General features: G+C 41.1%; 1 protein-coding gene and 3 pseudogenes across 1 annotated transcript; 2 read left to right on the top strand and 2 right to left on the bottom strand.

Moving 5' to 3' along the window:
• The first annotated feature begins 1033 nt into the window (after positions 1-1033).
• On the top strand, positions 1034-2494 carry LOC148733872 (uncharacterized; annotated as a pseudogene).
• A 3503-nt stretch (positions 2495-5997) lies between these two features.
• On the bottom strand, positions 5998-6883 carry LOC111333133 (uncharacterized). Its single transcript, XM_022938650.2, has 2 exons — positions 6495-6883; positions 5998-6400 (listed from the first exon to the last, which is right to left on the bottom strand). Exons 1-2 carry the CDS (start codon positions 6881-6883, stop codon positions 5998-6000), a joined length of 792 nt encoding a protein of 263 aa, XP_022794385.2.
• Positions 6884-7084: 201 nt separating this feature from the next.
• On the bottom strand, positions 7085-8973 carry LOC148733871 (uncharacterized; annotated as a pseudogene).
• A 4719-nt stretch (positions 8974-13692) lies between these two features.
• LOC148733870 (uncharacterized) lies at positions 13693-16839 on the top strand (annotated as a pseudogene).
• Positions 16840-17126: the final 287 nt, after the last annotated feature.

Genomic DNA, 17126 nt, shown 5'->3' with positions numbered 1-17126 from the left:
CGGAAAAGCCAATAGGGGAAATCATCAGGGCCCGAGGTAGTCCTTTTAATTTTAACTAGAGCTTGCGCAACCTCATACACCGTGAAAGAGGGTACCATTGTGCCCTCTGGAATATTATACATCTTAAGGAGGGAGTAGTCGGGATCAGTGTTAATCTCGCCAAAGTGTTCATTAATACTTTGGCGAGAATTGTCCATTTGATGATGCAAAATTTAAAATTAAAATTGTTACGTAACGCATTTAAGGGCTCAAATTACCCCTTTTGAATCAAAAGGAGATTTGAGCCCTGTAATGCTTAGATATTTCATGAGCTTTGAAAATTTCATAATTGCAAGGGTTTGTATAGAAAATCGTGTCAGCGTGACTGGGTGGTAAAAGTTGATTTTATCAGTACAAATGCTTCTAACTTTCGGCGGCCGTTGCAATCACTACTTATGAGATATACGGCTGAAAATTCTCAGGTTTCCTAATTTTAATATGCTCTTTCAGCTTGTGCTAACAAAATTTTTAAAAAGTGAACTGTTTCCGTGGTTACCGGAAGTTGATCACATGATCAAGTCTTACTAATAACCTATCCACACCCTTTCTCTTCATGGTAGATAAAATCGAAAAGTCTGCTGAGCTTTTGACAACAGGAACTAATATTCGTGTAGTTGACGTTAGGCAAAGGTTCGGTAAGTCCATAATGTCGTCTGTCGATAGCGGTAGTGGGTCGCTAGATTGTCGGACTGTAGTCTCAGTACATTGTAGAGTGGAATACTTGCAAACAGCGATTTTACATCAAATGGAACTAGTTTGTGGTCAGGTATCTGTACAGTCTTGGTAGCGCTAATGAATTCCTCAGTGGATTGTAGTTTACGTCTGTATTTGTTGGTCAGCGGTTATAGTATTGTCGTCAGGTACTTGGATAGTTGGTACGTAGGAGAACCACAGAAAGAAACTATAGGTCGCATCGGGGAAACCAGGTTCACTTCAATTGGCACTACAATGTACTGAGAATGCAATCCGACAATCTAACGACCCACTACCGCAACCGACAAATGACATTATGGACCTCAAGTTACTGAACCTTTGCCTAACGTCAACTTACTTTCAGTACAATGGCAAACACTTAAAACAGTTACACGGCACAGCCATGGGGTCTCCAGTTTCTTTTCTTGTAGCAGAAATTGTGATGCAGAACACCGAGGAACGCGTTCTTTCGACTTGCCCACAAACGAGGTCGCTTTGGTTACGCTACGTTGACGATACATTCACCGCCGTACGACACGACGAAATCGACGCATTCCACCACCACCTTAACGGACAAAACACTGTCACATTTTTTACCAGAGACGTCGAAGAAAATGGCAAACTTCCTTTTCTAGACTGTCTAGTAAGTCTTAACGACAACTCACTACGGACGACAGTTTACAGGAAACCGAAAAACACCGACAGATTACTGGACGAGTCATCCTATAACCCTACATCAAACAAAGCCACAACTACGTATGATGCACGATCCTCGCAGTAGAGAGCGCTATTTATGCAATAGCGCAAATCAGACCTGAAAAAAATCAGGCCTGTACGGGATTCGAACCACTGACTTCTGCGATACTAGTGCGGCGCTCTACCAATTGAGCTAACAAGCCAACTGGGAGCAGGCCGTTAAGTTGAGTCGTAATAAATCCGTGATGATAAATCAGATACGATGAATATATGAAGTTCATATATTCATCGTATACAAAGCCACAACTATCAGAACTCTAACACGACGTGCGAAACTAGTATGCAACAAGACAGACATCTTATCCGACGAGAACAAATACCTTTACCGGGTTTTTTCAAACAATAGCTACAACGACGACTTCATCCGACGAAACACTCACCGACCTACTACTACCACCGAAACAAACGACACCGCAACTCCTTAAGACTACAGCAACCATACCGTACATAAAAGGCATGACTGAGAACATCTCGCGCATCTTACAACCCTTCAATATCCGCGTCGCCCACAAACCCAGCACCACACTTCTCAGCTTTTATAATCGTAACGGTGGCCAATTTACCATTTCAACTTTGTTGTTATATTCAAATTATTTCGTTACCCTCACCGACGCATCACCATACTACTTCAGTTACTATAATCAACGTTAAAGACAAGGACGAACCGAGAAACAGACAAGGAGTGATTTATAGGGTCAATTGCTCCGATTGCCAAGCCTCCTACATTGGTGAGACAGGTAGAGACCTCCCAACAAGACTGACTGAACACAGACGGGCGACGAGGAAAGGTAATGTCAACAATCACATTACTGAACATTATCGACTTACGAACCACAATATTGACTGGAACTCTGCGCAGTGCCTAACCTACAGCACTGACTACTTTCAACGACTGACTCTGGAAAGCTGGTTTACTAACTTAGAACAGACTCCCTTAAACGGGTTTCGACTACTACTGGCTCCATACAAACGACTCATTACAAACGAACCGAACAGAACGACTTAAATTTATCGACGGATCGAAACAGACCAATCATGACCGAGGTCAGTTGAGTCTTACAGCCAATGACATCACGGCAAAACTGATGATGATGATGATGATGTTGATGATGATGATGATGATAATGAAACTTTAAGTATCTGTTAGGGATCTAGCTCCTGACTAGTAAAGTGCTAATTGGTGACAGAGTATAGTTATACAATAAACATTATCTTAAAATTACTAATAATACACTAATTATACCGTAACTTAAGCTATAATAAAACATTATAAAATAAAAATTATTTTAAAATGTACTAATTAATACACTAATTATATAGTAACATAAGCTATAATAAAACATATTCGAATAAAGATGAGTTCAAACGTTACAAAGCATATCCTGTAATTTACTAATTAATATACTAATCATACAGTGGCTTAAGCTATAATAAAACATATTCGAATAAAAGTGTCAACTGCTGCAAAGAATACATGTGCATTGCCCTTTAATTAGGTCATTTAGATCTGTTTGTCTAATCTTATTCTTAAAAAATTCCAATGTGTCCGAACTTCCAATGTTCATGATAAGTTTTGACCAGAGAACTGGTCCTAAATATCTAATGCTGTGTTTACCAAAATTCACAGTGTTAAATCTATAAAATCAGCATTCCTCAGTGCATAACCAGATGAGTTCAGGCTGAAAAGGTTGCTAATGTACTTTGGACATTGATGATGTTTCACTTTGTACATGAGAACAGCCACATCCTGGAGCCGACGATTGCATAGCGTTGGAAAATGTTAAATACTATAAAATCAGCATTCCTCAGAGCATAACCAGATGAGTTCAGGCTGAAAAGGTTGCTAATGTACTTTGGACCCTGATGATGTTTCACTTTGTACATGAGAACAGCCACATCCTGGAGCCGACGATTGCATAGCGTTGGAAGATTGGCCATTTTTAGAAGAGTGTCATATGTTGCCGTTTTACTGCGTGTTTCGTTTAGTACATAGGCGTTGCCTTTGATGACAGTTATATTTTAATTAACACAACTCGTGATTGACATTAATTCCTTACAATGATTTATAAGTGTTAGCTTGTCGTGTTTTAAACCAGTTTTTTCAGAAGAATCAGTAAGAGAGAGAAGTCGGTTTTTATATCTGTTCGCTTACCCGAATATGCTAACCTGAAGTGAGAAACCTGTTTTTACGACCCGCCACAGAAGTAAGTTTCCAATCATGTTTTTCTTGAATTTTGCTACGAGACTAAGACTTAATTTGTGTTTACCGATTTCCAATTACAAATGTATTTCTCTTAGATCGAAAAATTATTAAAGCTTGGAATATTATACGGTTTGTGGCAGTCCGATTAAGCGGAAAGGCGAGCTGCACCGCGAAACAATGCGGTAGACAGCTCGTAGTGCATATTCTTGTACACGTTCCAATTTGCGTGCATCTGATTCCGCACAGAAATGCCAGACAATATGACAGGATGTCAATAATGGTAATATAGCAGTTTTATAGATCTTAACTTTAGGTGACTGTGGTATAATATTTCGCAGATGTAGTAGAACTCCCACTTGTTTTGATGCCATTTTTGTAACCTCGCCAACGTGTTCTTTGAATTTCATCTGTTTGGCCATCTATGGATACCCCAAGTAGTTCTAGTATCAGATAGCTTTCCACAGATGTGTCCGTGATGACAATATCGATATCTCTGTCCATGAATCTGGGTCAGAATTGTACTGCTTGGTATTTAGAAAAATTACCCTGGAGTGCATTTATTGAGTACCACTTTGAGTCATTGTTGCCTTCATCATTCAGTATTCTTTCCACTTCTTAGATCCGTCGTCCACTAGCGTAGAGTTGATGATCATCTGCATACTAGGACAATGGACAGTTACACACATTAAATGTTAGGTCGCTCTAAAAAATGTTCCACAGCAACGGACCAAATGTGGATCCTTGTAGACAACCCTAATTAACATCCTTCCATTCACTTGTGGTTTGCGTCCCAAGTCTCACTCGGTTCTTTCTTTCGGTGAAGTATGATCTTAGCAGCTTAAGCGCATGTCTCGAGAAGGCATATGCTCAGTCTTAGTTTACCTAGCATTAAAGGTGGATGGAGGGAACCAAAAGCCTTTGACATATCTGTTGACAGGATTCCAACCTCCTCCTTAGCATCAACTGCCCTTTTCCATTCCTCCACCAGCTTTAGCAGGGTCATTTCACAGCTGTGCTTCCTGCGATATGCCGTCAAGTTTTCGCCAAGTTTTCAAGGGATCAATAAAGTCAGACTTGCTCACTTACTAATTGCTCGAATATTTCATCAACAGCTTTGAGTATTGTTGAATATTGTTAAATTTTTTTTTAATTTTTTCTTTTAAATATGCTCTATTGCTGTGTGCTGCTGTGAGCAGCACACAGCAACAGATCTTGTCAACTTCTTTATTTTCTCCTACTGGTTTCGTCTAATAATACAGACTTCGTCAGGGAGTATGAATAAGATAGTGAAGGAACTTATTTTATACCTAATCATTGTAGGACAAATCACGTTCCAACAAGGGTGTGAAAAGCGAAAAAACATCTTTAAGGCATTACGTGCAGGATAGGACTATTCGGAAAATTTTTGTTTTTGACATTTAGAACAGAACTGTGGCTAAAATGATGGAATACGAGAGTTTTGATCTTGCTCCGCACCGCGGGTTAGCGCGCTACTGTAGTAGAAGATACACCAAGAAAAATAGCGTCCACGGGATCTACCAGATCTATAATACTGTAACCGCTATCAGGATGTCATTCGGTGTAGTGGGCGGTTCTTCCCACACGTCTTCCGAGCTTGGGTAAAGGGGCCGGCTGTTAACCATGTAGGTGGTTTCTGCTAGTAAAGTCCTCCGCTGTTCTTCAGTAAACGCGTGGTTCTTGCATACGCTGTTAAGGGCCTGTCTGACGGACTTGATTAATGACTCAACAACTCCACTCTGGTGGCTTGCATGTGAGGTGTTCCACTGCCACTCGAAATTGCAGATAAATTCCTCCGAAAGTGTGCTTTGTATCTTGGGTATGTCCTAGTTGTGCATCATTTCTCTCAAGTATTCTTGTGCTCCTATGAAGTTCGTGCCACAGTCAGATCAGCAGATGTTTGGATGGCCGCGCAGACACGCGAATCGACGAAATGCCATTAAATAGGCTTCCGAGGTCTTTGTTAGTTATGAGCTCTGAGTGAACTGCTCTGGTTGTTGTGCAGGTAAAGATCACAACTTGGGCTTCTTGAAGGGTTTTCCGGTTCAATCGTATCTGTAAGGGCCCGAACGTATCCATAGCGGTGTTGGAAAATGGGGGAAATCCAGCTGCCACTCGCAAGTTTGGCAGTTAGCCCATTAACAGGTCGAGGGGCTTTTTTCGTAGTTTCTGGCAGACAACGCACTTGTTTACTATAGCTTTGGCAATTTTCCTGAGCCCGATAATCCAGAACTTCCGTCTTGTTTCGTGCATGAGGCTCTTGTCGTATTCTTCAAAATTTACAAAGGCTAGCGCCCTTGACACGTGTTGTAAAGCCTTGTGAGTACTAGGTATCCCAAGCGTTCCAGTCGAGGGATAGTTCCTTGTTTTAGCGAGGCAACAAAAGGCTTGACAATTACCGGGACACATTGGTGACTTCCATCACGAAGCTTCCAGCGGAGGAAAGTGACTGCTCCATATCCCAGCTCTCCTCCGTCAGCAAAGCCGTGTACTTGAGGTGAGCCGATTGCTTCCGTTGGTTTGAGTTTTCGGTCACATTTGCAGGTAAGAAGTCGATTTATTGCTTCTTCATTCCCCTTCCATTTATGTTGTGTTGCTTCTGGGAGGATGTCGTCCCAACCATATCCAGCCCTCCATAGTTCTTGCAGGTCAATTCCAAACTTAAGTGTTGCGGTTGCCACGAGACCTGGGCTAAAGGGTGAGGCAGGATCTCTTTGTGAAATCTTCATTCAATTTTACAACTGAATCTTTCTTTAAAGCAAACGTGTCTTCCCGTTTGTCCCACTTATGGCAAAGCAAATCTGTATAACGTTCACCACTGGTTTGATCAACGTACTGGCAGTTTGAATGCCGCGCTATGATCTGGAACTGACCTTTCGCGAGCACTTCGTCAATTGCAGTTGTGACTTGCTTGGCCTCCGCAGTGGTTGGCCTGGATCCACCAATGTCGTCAACGTACGTTCGTTCTTGAAGTTCCTTTGCTGCTTCAGGGAAATCATCATGTGAAGTCTTGGCCAGGATGTTTATTGCATTCGAAGCAATTTGAGGGGCTGGCTTGTCGCCGAAATTTAGTCTGAGCCACTGGTACACGGTGGGAAGATCATGCTGATTCTTTCTCCACAGGAACCTATGGAAGACCTGGTCATCCGGGTGTACCAATACTTGGTTGAACATCTTCCGAATATCCCCAGCGTACGCAACTTCATCCCATCGCCATGCTATTAGAACATTGGGTAGACTGTTGATATAATTCGGCCCCTTCTCAAGATGATCATTGAGGGAGAGACCATGGTATCCTTTGCAAGACGAATCAAACACGAGCCTGACTTGTGTGCTTTTTTCTGGAGCGAACACTGCTTGGAGGGGAAGCACTTGTCACTTGTCACTTGCTACCTTGATCACAAAGCCTTGATCCACAAGTTTCTGAACCTCTTGATCCACGATTTCAAAGCAGTCTTTCTTCTTAAACGACTTCTCCGCGGAATACATTCTCTTTAGAGCAATGCCATAGTTACTTTGTTTCGGAGGTCCAGATTCTTTCCATGGCATTTTTACTTGCACCCTGCCGTTCTCCAATGTAGTCGAAGCTGAGAGGGCTTTCACGAACCTGTTCTCACGCAAAGCATTTTCACTGCAGGTGCACATTTCCGTCGGCTTAACTCCTAAGAGGTCTTGATGAACGAGCTTCTCGATGTCTTCTATAGCACTCACCGTTCCGACGTCTATTGATCTGATCTCGGTCATGTATTCTGCGTCTGAATTTACTTTGCCTAAGAAGTACCAGCCAAAACAGTTCCTTTTTGCAACCGGTTCTCCAGGATCGCCGCTGGCTGCGTGAATGTCCCCAAAGCGTCGACAAAGTCAGTACCAATGAGCAGATCCACGGTACCACCTGAGAGATGTAGCTTATCCGCAATTGGCTTGAGATGGGGATAGCTTTCAACAGCCTTCCGTGACACAGTCTTGGCGTTGCTGCAGGGCTTTCGGACTGTGTATACTTGAAGTGGCTTCAAGATATCTTCGTCAGTGGATGATCCAATTTTAATCTCAATTATCTCTGAAATTTCTGCTTTCTTTCTTCCTCCTGCCAGGTTCATCGTAAGGTGTGTCTGCGGACCAGATATCCCCAGTTGTCTTGCAGCTCTTGACAGAAGACTTGTGTTCGAGCCAGTGTCCAACATGGCAAGTAAGTCGCTGAAGGTTCCGTCGCTGCCTCTGACTTTGACCTTTTGTACTTGGAAAATTCAAGGAACGTCTCTGACATCTTTAATCTCTTCAGATATCCCCAGTTGTCTTGCAGCTCTTTTCGACAGAAGACTTGTGTTCGAGCCAGTGTCCAACATGGCAAGTAAGTCGCTGAAGGTTCCGTCGCTGCCTCTGACTTTGACCTTTTGTATTGGGCAAATTGCGATTCTCCACCTGAGGAGGAGTACTTTGGCTAATGAAGGGTGGTGTATTGGGGCTCAGGTTGGACTGCAGGGAATCGTTTTTCTTCTCATTGTGTAGGGAACGGTGAGGATTCTTCTTGCATTTGTCGCAAGGCGTACCGTCACCCCTTTTACAATCATTTGTATGATGTGAGACCCTCAGGCAGTTCCGGCATCTTCTATATTCTCTCACGATCTCCCATCTTTGGTTAATAGTCGATCCTTGATACAAAGGGCAGGATGCGAGAAGATGTTTCGCTTGGCAACCAAGGGGGCACGATTCATCATCAGTCCTGCTGGTATTATCGAAATGTTGTTCCGATCTACTGCGGTAAGGTTGCTCTTGACCTCCTCGCTCTCTATGTCCACTCTAAGCTTCTATTTCCTTCTTGCCTCTGGATCTGAGGGCTGCCTCCTGGTGGAGCCAAGTGACCAAGTTAGCGACATTTCCTCTTTTTTGTCGCGTTGCATTTCTCGGCCAAAGTCGGCATTATCCTTAGGCTCAAGTTTCGACAAGAGTCTTGACATGAAGAGTGGCGTTTCTCAGGTTTCTTGGACTGGACATCCGTTGTCCTCCAAATCTTGTGCGAGCACAGATATAGAAGTGGCGTAGCGGGCCAGGCTCCTCGAGTCGCTTGTTACAGCGCCATAATTGTTGATCTGAGAGAGGAGTTCATCCATCAATTTCCTATTGTCCGCGAATTCGATGTCAAGTATTTCCCGTGCCCTATCTATGTTTTTGCACGTCTTCAATTGGTCTGTCCACCAGGATCCTTTAGGCAATGCTTTGCGGAAGCGCTGAAGTTGCTCCTCCTCATCTTGGTTGTATTTACTCATCCAGTGCCTGAGTTCTTTCTTCCAGGTCACATAGGTTTTTCGCGAACCATCCCATGACGGAACGGACAGTCGTTCTAAACCACCCACGTGTGGTTTTGCACCATACTTTCCGCCATTTGTTTCACTGCTTCTGCGACTGCAAGCACTGCAGTGCTATCAGAGGGATTTTGTAATTGAGTGGCGGCATTAAAGTCCTTTTGATAATGAGCGAAATTTTGCAAAGTTTGTAAATATCGTACTCTGATTTCTTCACCAGACTTAAAATTTTCTGTTAATCTTTCGTCTTCTGACGTGACACGCTCCTCAACAAATCTGTCAGCAATAACCTCCATCTGTTTCTTAATCGCCCTGTACTTGGACTCTATCTCATTGAATATTGTTGCTAATAACTTTAGGTCAGGTTTCACGGAATAAAGTGCTTTAGATTCGTCGAATAATTCCTTAAGTGCACCACTGCGTTATCTCTTTTTTCAGAGAGGGTCTTGAAATCGATCTTAGGTGGCATCTTGTTGCAATGAAATTGATGTAGGTCTTTCCGTGTTCACACCCTTAACCTCGTTTTCATGCAGAACGTTCCACGTGTAGTAACGATATCCAATCTTTTAGGACCAAACAAGGCGCTATTCATAAACACGCAATGCAAAACCCACAATAAATCAGAGTCTTTTTATACCTTTGTCCGAGAACTCTTGTCCTTTAGCGATTTGTAGGATTTCAAAGACGGTCGGTCGCTCTTTTATGCTGTCAGTTGTCCTTGTTTTCCTTACGCTTGGATGTTAATTCTTGATGACGGGTTGACTCTTCGTGTGTATCCTCGTATGATGAAGAATTTTGACTGTTTCGCACCGCGGGTTAGCGTGCTACTGTAGTAGAAGATACACCAAGAAAATAGCGTCCATGGGATCTACCAGTTGTTTTGAACTAGTTTTAATGCGTAATTCCACACAAGCTAGCTGGTCAACTAAACGCAAACGAATACACGTGAGTCGACTAAGCACTATTCTTTCAAAAATCACATTTCTTTGGGAAAAGATACTCGATTAAAAACTTCTTCTATATATTTTAGATATACTTACAATTCTGTAAGGCGCAATTCCGTTTAAGACAGGCTATTTTCTATTTGTAGAGGCACGATCACACTGCTTCAACAACAGAATTCTCTACTTTTTGATTTCCGATTGATTTCCCCCGATCACGTAGCTAAAAGGCTCGCTCTCGACTCTTTAGCCCAGCGCTAATGTGGTTAAAGGATTATATTCGATGATAAAGGAAAACAGACGCGCATGTGCTCTTAGCCACAAGTATCTCAAATTAAGCATTTGTCAACGGCGTGCAAAACAGATCTCCTACCATTCGGTCTTGATGCTCGGGTTTAGATCTCCTCGTATTATTGCATCGCCTCGATAGAATAAAAGTAGGCGAAGCCTTTCAACATATTTTACCGCTTTTTCCCAAGGCAGCGATTGACATCGCCGAGGGACTTCAATTTTTGCATTCAAGGAATATGGTACACCGCGGCTTTAAACCACGGAATGTTTATTTCAGGAGCCATTTATGGTTTCGTCCCGCCTTTAACGTTGGACGTCTGCGCGTGAACCAACGGTTCTCTTCCAGGCGGTATGCGTACTCCGATCGCATTGCATTGTGGTAGCGTTATTTTCAATATGGCGGTAAAAGCGGTAGAAATGGGTAGAGTTTGATTAAATATTCCGTAAAAGTTGGGCCGTTTGTTTTTCCTTTCACTACAAGTAAATATAATTTGATGTATTTGATATATTCTGAACGTGTAGAAGTATTTTTCGTGCGTATTTGTCACGTATCATATCGTTCTCAAGGACAAACGCAAGCACTGTATTTTTAGCATGTAATTTGAGACCGTTTTCGAGCTGGTCAAATTCGTTGTACGTCGTAATTTGAAGCCTTCCAAAGATTTATATGGCCACTTTAATCCTTCTTCAACAGCTCTGACGAAACGCGCTCAAACGCGCTCCAACGGTACAAATGTTTTATGCGTTTTAAGTGATAGAGTTTGAGACCTTTTCGTGGAGCGAAAAGACCCACTGTTGTGTTTAGTGTGTTCACTGGGGGTCCATACAATCTGTTTGTGTACCGATGGCTTTACCTCGGTGTAAGAACCTCAGGACTGACGTCACGGAAATCGTATGCAACTTAATGTAAATTAGTAAACATCAAGACTCTAGATACGTTGAATATATGAGGTTCATATATTTTGAACTGCGGTTATAGATACGCATGATGCACTATCCTCGCAGTAGAGAGCTCTATTTATGCAATAGCGAAAATCAGACCAGAAAAAAATCAGGCCTGTACGGAATTCGAACAACTGATCTCTGCGATAGTACGTATCTATATCATATATTCAACGTATCTGATTTATCATCACGGGTTTATTACGAATCAACTTAACCGCCTACTCCCAGTTGGTTTGTCAGCTCAATTGGTAGAGCGCTGCACTAGTATCGCAGAGGTCAGTGGTTCGAACCCCGTACAGGCCCAATTTTTTTCAGGTCTGATTTTCGCTATTGCAGAAATAGCGCTCTCTACTGCGAAGATCGTGCATCATACGTATCAAGACTGTAGTCAGGTAGTACCCATAGTTCTTTTGGCTATTCTGGTTCTTCTGGTTCTCTTGGTTTTTTTTGTTCTCTTGGTTTTTTGGGTTCTCTTGGTTTTTTGTGTTCTCTTGGTTTTTCTCTTTCTCTTGCTTCTTCTTGTTCTTCTGGTTCTCTTGGTTTTTTTGGTTCTCTTGGTTTTTCTCGTTCTCTTGGTTCTTCTGGTTCTCTTGGTTTTTTTGGTTCTCTTGGTTTTTTTGGTTCTCTTGGTTTTTTTTGTTCTCTTGGTTTTTATCTTTCTCTTGGTTCTTCTGGTTCTCTAGGTTTTTTTGGTTCTCTTGGTGCTTTTGGTTCTCTTGGTTTTTTTGGTTCTCTTGGTTTTTTTGGTTCTCTTGGTTTTTTTGGTTCTCTTGGTTTTTTTTGTTCTCTTGGTTTTTCTCTTTCTCTTGGTTCTTCTGGTTCCTCTGGTTCTCTTGGTTTTTTTTTGTTCTCTTGGTTTTTCTCTTTCTCTTGGTTCTTCTTGTTCTTCTGGTTCTCTTGGTTTGTTTGGTTCTCTTGGTTTTTCTCTTTCTCTTGCTTCTTCTTGTTCTTCTGGTTCTCTAGGTTTTTTTGGTTCTCTTGGTTCTTCTGGTTCTCTTGGTTTTTTTGTTCTCTTGGTTTTTCTCGTTCTCTTGGTTCTTCTGGTTCTCTTGGTTTTTTTGGTTCTCTTGGTTTTTTTCGTTCTCCTCGTTTTTCTCTTTCTCTTGGTTCTTCTGGTTCTTCTGGTTCTCTTGGTTTTTTTTGTTCTCTTGGTTTTTCTCTTTCTCTTGGTTCTTCTTGTTCTTCTGGTTCTCTTGGTTTGTTTGGTTCTCTTGGTTTTTCTCTTTCTCTTGCTTCTTCTTGTTCTTCTGGTTCTCTTGGTTTTTTTGGTTCTCTTGGTTCTTCTGGTTCTCTTGGTTTTTTTGTTCTCTTGGTTTTTCTCGTTCTCTTGGTTCTTCTGGTTCTCTTGGTTTTTTTGTTTCTCTTGGTTTTTTTGGTTCTCTTGGTTTTTCTCTTTCTCTTGGTTCTTCTTGTTCTTCTGGTTCTCTTGGTTTTTTTGGTTCTCTTGGTTCTTCTGGTTCTCTTGTTTTTTTTTGTTCTCTTGGTTTTTCTCGTTCTCTTGGTTTTTTTGGTTCTCTTGGTTTTTTTGGTTCTCTTGGTTTTTTTTTGTTCTCTTGGTTTTTCTCTTTCTCTTGGTTCTTGTTCTTCTGGTTCTCTTGGTTTGTTTGGTTCTCTTGGTTTTTCTCTTTCTCTTGCTTCTTCTTGTTCTTCTGGTTCTCTAGGTTTTTTTGGTTCTCTTGGTTCTTCTGGTTCTCTTGGTTATTTTGTTCTCTTGGTTTTTCTCGTTCTCTTGGTTCTTCTGGTTCTCTTGGTTTTTTTGTTTCTCTTGGTTTTTTCGGTTCTCTTGGTTTTTTTGGTTCTCTTGGTTCTTTTCGTTCTCCTCGTTTTTCTCTTTCTCTTGGTTCTTCTGGTTCTTCTGGTTCTCTTGGTTTTTTTTGTTCTCTTGGTTTTTCTCTTTCTCTTGGTTCTTCTTGTTCTTCTGGTTCTCTTGGTTTTTTTGGTTCTCTTGGTTTTTCTCTTTCTCTTGCTTCTTCTTGTTCTTCTGGTTCTCTTGGTTTTTTGGTTCTCTTGGTTCTTCTGGTTCTCTTGGTTTTTTGTTCTCTTGGTTTTTCTCGTTCTCTTGGTTCTTCTGGTTCTCTTGGTTTTTTTGTTTCTCTTGGTTTTTTTGGTTCTCTTGGTTTTTCTCTTTCTCTTGGTTCCTCTGGTTCTCTTGGTTTTTTTGGTTCTCTTGGCTTTTCTCTTTCTCTTGGTTTTTCTTGTTCTTCTGGTTCTCTTGGTTTTTTTGGTTCTCTTGGTTTTTCTCGTTCTCTTGGTTCTTCTGGTTCTCTTGGTTTTTTTGTTTTCTTGGTTTTTCTCGTTCTCTTGGCTCTTCTGGTTTTTCTGGTTCTCCTGGTTCTCTTGGGTCTTCTGGTTCTCCCCACTATCACCTATTTAGAATCCCTCCCATAATCTTTCTGTTTTAAGCCAGCAGTGTTAAATGTTCAGTACCTTGATAGGTACTTCTTATATGTTTATTATAGTTTTGCTGCTCATTTCCTAACTTTGGTGGACTTCTTGAGTTGAGAACATGTACGGCGAGAGCGAAATTCGCAATGTTGAGGATTTGGAATTGAAACTAGCAAACATTGTGCTACCGTTCGAAGAGGTTGTTCCGTTAGCTGCGAAAGAATGGCTAGAAAAAGTCGCTACAAGTCACGGAACCTCGCGAGAAATGTTGCATCGACGAGCGCGCTTATTGGAAAGAGTACCTTGCAGGTATTTTCAGCTTATGAGTGTTAACTACTCGGTTCGGTAAAGAAAGTTCTTTATTCGCGCACACACTAATCCAAGTAATAATAATATGTAGAGCCAAAATTTACGACTTTTATACCTGCTAGCATTTTGCATATATTACGGTCACACGACAATGTACACTAATTTACAACGATTTCTATTGTGATGAAACGCAAATGGCGGCGTGAATAATGGCGCAAGTGAATTGCTGATTATGCAACAATGAGGAAAAGGTTGTTTTTACGGTTGTAATCGCGCCTTCAGGCTCTGGTAAAACACCTGCGTGCCACTTACGATGCATCGATCCAATCGTGGAACATTTAGAATCAAAAATCGAAAAAAGCATTGTGATGGACGACGCGTCTTCCAACGGCCTGTTCAATCATTTTGTGTCAGGAGACACAGTCCCTGTCCTCTGCATCGACGAGGCACATTCATTTTTGATGAAAATTACAAGTTTTTCTCAGTCTCCCTAAGCCAACCTGACGCTGGAACGCTTGTGCAAATGTTTCGACGGAGACTGCTGGTACGTGCTGAAGTGGAACAAAGGCAAACGCATAGGGATACCCTCAGCAAGAGCTTCACTCCTAGCATTCGCTACTCCCAAGCATTTCCTCCAAACCGTTTGGCCAAAGATTCTGTCTGCAGAAAATGGTTTTGCAGAACGAGTTCTTTTTTTCTATCAGAGAAAAGGAGAGAAAGACTTGGAAGTTATGGCTGAACATAGTGGAGAACTGGAGGATTTTCTAATCCAGTCTTTCCAATCCAGCCCCGTCTACACGAGCAATTTTTATATGGCAATTTTTATATAGCAATTTTTATTTGGCAATTTTTATGTGGCAATTTTTATGTGGCAATTTTTATGTGGCAATTTTTATGTGGCAATTTTTATTTGCCCGTGTAGATGATGAAAAATGACCAATTTTTATGTGACAACTGCATTTTCTGAAAAGCTGGCGTGTTAGTTTTTATGTGGCAAGTAAAAATTGCCACATAAAAAAATTGTCCGTGTCGATGAGACGCCACATAAAATGTGACAAATGCGCCTAAAGCTGCAACACGTCTGGCACGTCTTCTGACTTTCGCCATCTTCCTTTTTTCCTTTCCATGAGCATCTCTGCTGTGCAAAATTATTACTGACGCAAATTAACAAATATTTGTCGAGCCATCTACACGGGCAAATAAAAATTGCCACATACAGTTGCCACGTAAAAATTGCTCGTGTAGACAGGGCTTTAGATGGAGTGCTGGAGCAAGCCTATGCTGAACATAACAACAATCCCCCAATAAAGTACACCCTTACTGCCACTGCACAGGGGGCATTTTTTAAGTTTGCAAAGCCACAAGTTCATTTGGCTAATTCTCAAGGAGGTGCCATTGACGTCGAAGCCAATGTTAACAACTCCACAGTGAAATAAGCTTGTACTGCGCCTGGCGCTCAGCATGCATGTTCTGTATGACCATCTTATAAAAGCATTAGAACCTCAGACAGGCCCAGCAAGCCATAGCATTGGCCTGAACACTTTAAATATGGCAATTGTTATCATCCAGAGCCTTGAAATCTACAAGGGAATGTTACGCATGGTAAGTGATACTGTATACTAGGGATGCTTTCTAGGTACAAAGCTCGAATTTTGTATGGATGAAAATTTATTTATAGCACATATTCTGGGGTGAAATGTGAGTTTTTTAATTATTGCCATGGCAACATGGATGATTTAAAACAAAACTAGAATTATTTCCTGGGTTTACACCAAATCCAGTCATTGTTTCCTCTTCACAATGATTTGCAGGCACCTTGCAATATTTGTATTATTAAATTGCCTGTCTTTTTAAGCTAACTTCTATGACCAAAAATTATTGTAACAAAGTGGAACATTTTTTAAAAATAATAAAGAAAATAAAGGCTGATAGTTTCGAAAGAAACTGTTTGGGGCTGCGTCGGTGGGAGTAACGAAATAATTTGGATATATCAACAAAGTTGAAATGGTAAATTGGCCACCGTAATGATTACAAAAGCTGACGTTTCGAGCGTTAGCCCTTCGTCGGAGCGAATTCGCTCCGACGAAGGGCTAACGCTCGAAACGTCAGCTTTTGTAATCATTACGGTGGCCAATTTACCATTTCAACTTTGTTGATATATCCAAAATAAAGAAAATAGCTTGCAAGTGAATATTGTTTGTTGCAAAACTCCTTTGTTCCAGACCATAGAAAGGAGAGGGATGGGGGAAGAGGGAGTGAGATATAAATTGGGGACATATAAACTGGTGAAGGGGGATAACAAGGTGGATGATATTTGAAAGACATTCCAATTGATTTTCCACTCCCCACCCTCCATTAATCCATGTAAAAAGAGAGACAACACCCATCATGAACTCTTTTTACTGAAAATAGTTTTATTATGTTACCCCTCTTGGCAGACCAATCAAGATGTACATCCACAAGCTCTACAGTAATTCTCCAGTCACATTAATCCTAGTTAAAATTGAATGTTGTATTGAACTTGTATTCAGACCTTAACAGCTCGGGAAATTTTCGAAATTTATTTCTGCACTCCTTCTTTCTTATGAGCATGTGAAGTCAAACTGAAATAAACAAATTACACTAATTACTTTTCAGGCACTGTGCCGTAATGTTCTTGAGCTAATTGTACTTACAATTCTGTATTCCTTTCCCTTTCTTGAACCTTGTGTTCCCGTTACGATTTTCGAAACGCATGTTCATTTTTATAGAGACATTTCTAGGGATATTACATAACTTAAAATAATTTCGTGCAAAACAAATGTATTTCATTTTGTTTTCATTATAGGTCTGCAACATAAATCCTTTGAAGCCAGTAAAATTAGGTGTTCCCAGTGAGGAAGTAAGTCTCAGAGTGCTCATGATGAAAGGGCCATACACGACTGCTACCTTACTGTGTATACCTGGGACACTGCCATAGTAACACTTTTGGTTTCTGTCTATAGCTTTGGTATCAAACGAAAAGTACCATTAATTCCTTCTTTGTAACCGTTTCTCCTCTAAGATTGAGCAGCAGAAATCTCCAGGAATAAGGAATATCATTGCAATTCTAACACAATGGTCATGAAGTGGCAGGATATATTAACTAATAGAATTGATTGCTAAAGAAATTTACCTTATTTGGTTGATAGAATAGAAAATGTATGGAGACCAGTGCAGAAAATTTGCATGCTGATCTTACGGTCAAAGCCAAATTAAATGATATGT

This window comes from Stylophora pistillata, chromosome 4, assembly GCF_964205215.1.
Source record: "Stylophora pistillata chromosome 4, jaStyPist1.2, whole genome shotgun sequence".
Lineage (NCBI taxonomy): Eukaryota > Metazoa > Cnidaria > Anthozoa > Scleractinia > Pocilloporidae > Stylophora > Stylophora pistillata.
The sequence above is the reverse complement of the archived record's forward strand: the minus strand, read 5'-3'. Positions and strand labels throughout refer to the sequence as shown.